At 40.9% G+C, this 3,762-nt stretch overlaps 1 protein-coding gene across 2 annotated transcripts in view; it reads left to right on the forward strand.

Moving 5' to 3' along the window:
- Window positions 1–3,762, forward strand: part of Vit (vitrin) — a 123,104-nt gene that overhangs the window by 44,911 nt on the left and 74,431 nt on the right. For both annotated transcript variants that reach the window (XM_005390859.2, XM_013517634.1), the window contains exon 3: window positions 3,167–3,232. In XM_005390859.2, the coding sequence (XP_005390916.1) occupies window positions 3,167–3,232 (66 nt within the window). The remainder of the gene's footprint in view (window positions 1–3,166; window positions 3,233–3,762) is intronic.

Consider the following 3,762-nt stretch of genomic DNA (forward strand, 5'->3'; position numbering starts at 1 on the left):
CTGGGACAAAATACCTGACGGTTCCAAGATTAAGGAAGGAAAGGTTTATTTAGTTTACAGTTTGTGGAGGTTTCAGTCCATACTTGGCTGGCTCCAAGGCAGAATGGCACATGGCAGAGGGCAACACTTCATGGTGGCAGAACAGCAAAGCAACAAGAGCAAAAGGGAGGAGGGGTGGCAAGGAGCCTCTTTCCTTCCCTTACACTGTAAGCAAACTATCTGCCCTAGGATGGGTGTAGCACTCACATCCATAATTCCAACACTGGACCATGAATGAATCATAAGTCTAGAAGCCCGGCCCATGACTGCATGAGGATTTGGGGGCACCTGCAGACACAAACCATAACACTTGGCATATTGGGCACCTATCAGGTTGAGAATTACATTTATTTCCCCTATATCAGTTAAAGATCATGTATCACTAATAGTCAAATCTGGGGATAACTTAGAGGTTGTATTATTAGTATAGATCAGCTACTGTCTCTGCTCAAGCTGTAGTAACAAACTATCATAGACAGGATGGCTTATAAAAAAAATCAGAAATTTATTTGTAGAAATTCTAGAGGCTGGGAAAACCAAGATCAAGACAGCGTCTGGTGACAGCTCACTTCCTGGTTTATAGACAGCTGTTTTGCGGTGTCCTTACATGATGGCAGGGACAAGGCCATCTTCTGGGACTTCTTTTTAAATGGCGTTAATTGTTGATGAGGGCTTCTTCCTCTTGACCTAGTCACCTAGCAACAGCTCTACATTCATCACCTCAGATTAAGATTTCCACATGTGAATTGGGGGTGGGGGGAGACAAAGGTTCATTCTATAGCAGTTAAAAAAATCTTAGAATAAATACAAAATTTTTCTTATCTCTTGATAACATTACCATCTTTTCCTTCAAAAATAGCTGACAATTCAAGAATTCCTCAGGTCATTGATACTCAAATTAAGTGTATGTGTTCTGCTAAAAAACAAATATACAAGATAAGTGGTCAAATACTTAGTTTGTTTTTGAATTATTATTTATTTGTTTTTGCTATGTTGGGGACAGCCCCCTGGGCCTTGTCCACTCCCCCAAGCTAAAGTGCTTGTTTTGATTGCTGTACTTCCCCACACTCACCTCCAGAGTCCCAGCTTTATCCCAGAAGTGAGTTTCTCATGAAAGTGACTAACATGGTGATGAGTTAAAGCAGTGTTACCATTGGTGGTTGAGGTGGAAGGATGCCTGGAAAGAAAGGAAGAGGAAAAAAGAACAGATGAGCATTTTGAAAGGAGAAACAGTGCTTTTCTGCCTTCAGATAAAATTAAGGCAGAAATGGAGAAGCATTTTTATAGGCTGCTAATAAAATTTGCTCTGAAAATTTGTCACAATACATATTAAAATTTTAAGTAGCATATAAATTTCAGGAAAAATTCTACATGAAAATTTATTTCAAGGAAATAGTGTTCTTTGCAAAGATGAAGCTATTTTATATTAAGTGGAAGATTGACTAAATTAAATACATATATAGCATAATAATTTAGGCAGTTAAAATTACTCTTCTCTCAAGAACATTTAATGACAAGAAAAAAATTAAGGCATATATCCTTAAGTTGGAATAAGTTATAAAATGTTGTGAACAGTATCATTAAAATCAAATATTTGTTTAAAAGTCTCTCTATATAGAGAGAGGGGCTGGGGATATAGCTCAGTGGCACAAGCACCTACCTGGCAAGCACAAGGTCCTGAGTTCAATTCCTGGTACCAGGAAAAGAAAAAAACTCTTGTGATATATATAGAGAGAGGGGGTGAGGGAGGAAAAGGAGAGAGAGGAAAATAATGGTATCTATTGTGCTGTGCTTTTTATATATTTTTACCAGGACCATATATGAGTTTTGTAACTAGAGAAAAAGTCAGTGTTATTTTTTAAAAGCTCAAGACTCAAGTTTATTTTATATGTTAGAGACTGAGAATGTGGCTTCAAATTTAAAAGGATAAAGGTTCTCCCTTCTTCCTCATCACCATGCGTCCTAGTGGACAACAACATCCAAACACTGTTTGAGGCTGTGCTTCAGTTTCTGAGGAGGACACAGACACAGGGCTGCTGGAGTGGGCCTCGGGTCTTATGTCCTGGTCACTTTCTTGTTGCTGGAACAAAACACCCAACACCCACAGCTTAAAGGAAAAGGGGCTTATGTTGGCTTTCAGTGTCAGTCCACGGGCAGCTGGCTCCAAGGCAGAAATGGCGCTGCAGAAGAACCTTGCAGAGGAAAAGGTGCTCAGTTCACAGCAACCAGGAGGCAGAGAGACAAAGGAGGAGCTGGGGCAAGAATATTCCTTCCGGGTCACACCCCCCCACTGACTCACCTCAGGCAAGGCCCCACCTCCAACACCACATTCAGCTACTAAACTCAGCAATGAATCCACTGATGAGTATGGCGCCCTGTGATCTAGTCACCTTCCACACACACACGAGACCGTCAGGGCACATTTCAGATCTAAACCAAAGCACCTTGTGACTCGTCTTCCCCTTTCTCCCTAACACTGTTCTCCTAGTGTATCCTACTTTCCCAACACTCTCACTCCTAAGGCTTTTTACATGACCATTCAGCCTTTCCTCAGTCACACACATGCACACACCCACACACACTCACACACACTCAGACACACACTTGTGGTGCACACACAGTCTGAGCGCAGGTCTCTGGCTATTAGGAAATTGGCCATTTGGAAACTTGCTGTGACACAGAGCAAAAGGCACAAGACAGGAGGTACTCACCCTACCTCCATCCTTTATTCCTGGGACTGGGGAAAATCAGGAGACTTCTCCAGGCCTACATCCTCTGCTTTGGAAAATGGAGATGGTAAGGCTGGTACGGTGACCAGGGATATAGCTCAGCAGCACAGCACCTGCCTGTCAAGCATGAGGTTGTGAGTTTGATTCCCCTCCAGGTACAAAAAAAAAAAAATCTAAAAAAGACTGGCATGGTGAAATTTAAAGGCAGTAAAACAAAGGAAAAATATTCAAGAGGTAATGTTGAAAGAACCTTCCCGCCAAGGTTACACAAACTATGTATCTCAGTTTCCCAATCTTAATATGTAGGAAATTAAGTTCCATCAATGAGAACATGGGAGAAACACATTGAAGTGAAATAATATTGATTACATTTTGCAATTTTTATTTTCTTTATGCAGTTTTGCTGGTGACTGGAATACATTCACATAAAGAAATGGCAAAGAAGAGCAAAAGACCCAAGTTCAGTAAGTAACATCACAGTTCCTCATTGATATAAGGCCTGTGTCTCCCAAGGGAAAAGTCATTCCATTTGTTTTAGAGACTACTGGGGAGGAAATTTTGTTTTGGTTTGGCTTGGTTTGGGGTTTTTCTCTAGCTTGACTGGGCTGCACCTAGACTAAGTAGTCTTGTTCATCATCTACCTCATTTCAAAAAGCACTTGCGATAAAAGTTCTGACTTAGAGTAAAAAGTTGGTGGTTCCACTGCACTAGAAAAATTTGTGTTTTCTCAGTACCTATCTGGCTAATGCAAAGGTCCAGCAATTCTGCCCATCTTCCAGCATGCCCAGGGCATCAGAAAGTAAGCTTTATATGAGATTTCAGTGTCAGTGGAGAGAAGGAAAAAAAATTCACTTTTGGGTGACATATTGATTAGGAGTGGATGACAGAAATGCAAAATAATTGTCACTTACCTGAGAGTCAAGTTTCTTTTCCCTTTCCTGTAGACATAGTCTGTGATTTTAATAGAAGCTCCACAATCCTCAGGGACTCAAAA

This window comes from Chinchilla lanigera, unplaced genomic scaffold, assembly GCF_000276665.1.
Source record: "Chinchilla lanigera isolate Chin_1 unplaced genomic scaffold, ChiLan1.0 scaffold00040, whole genome shotgun sequence".
Taxonomy (NCBI): Eukaryota; Metazoa; Chordata; class Mammalia; order Rodentia; family Chinchillidae; genus Chinchilla; species Chinchilla lanigera.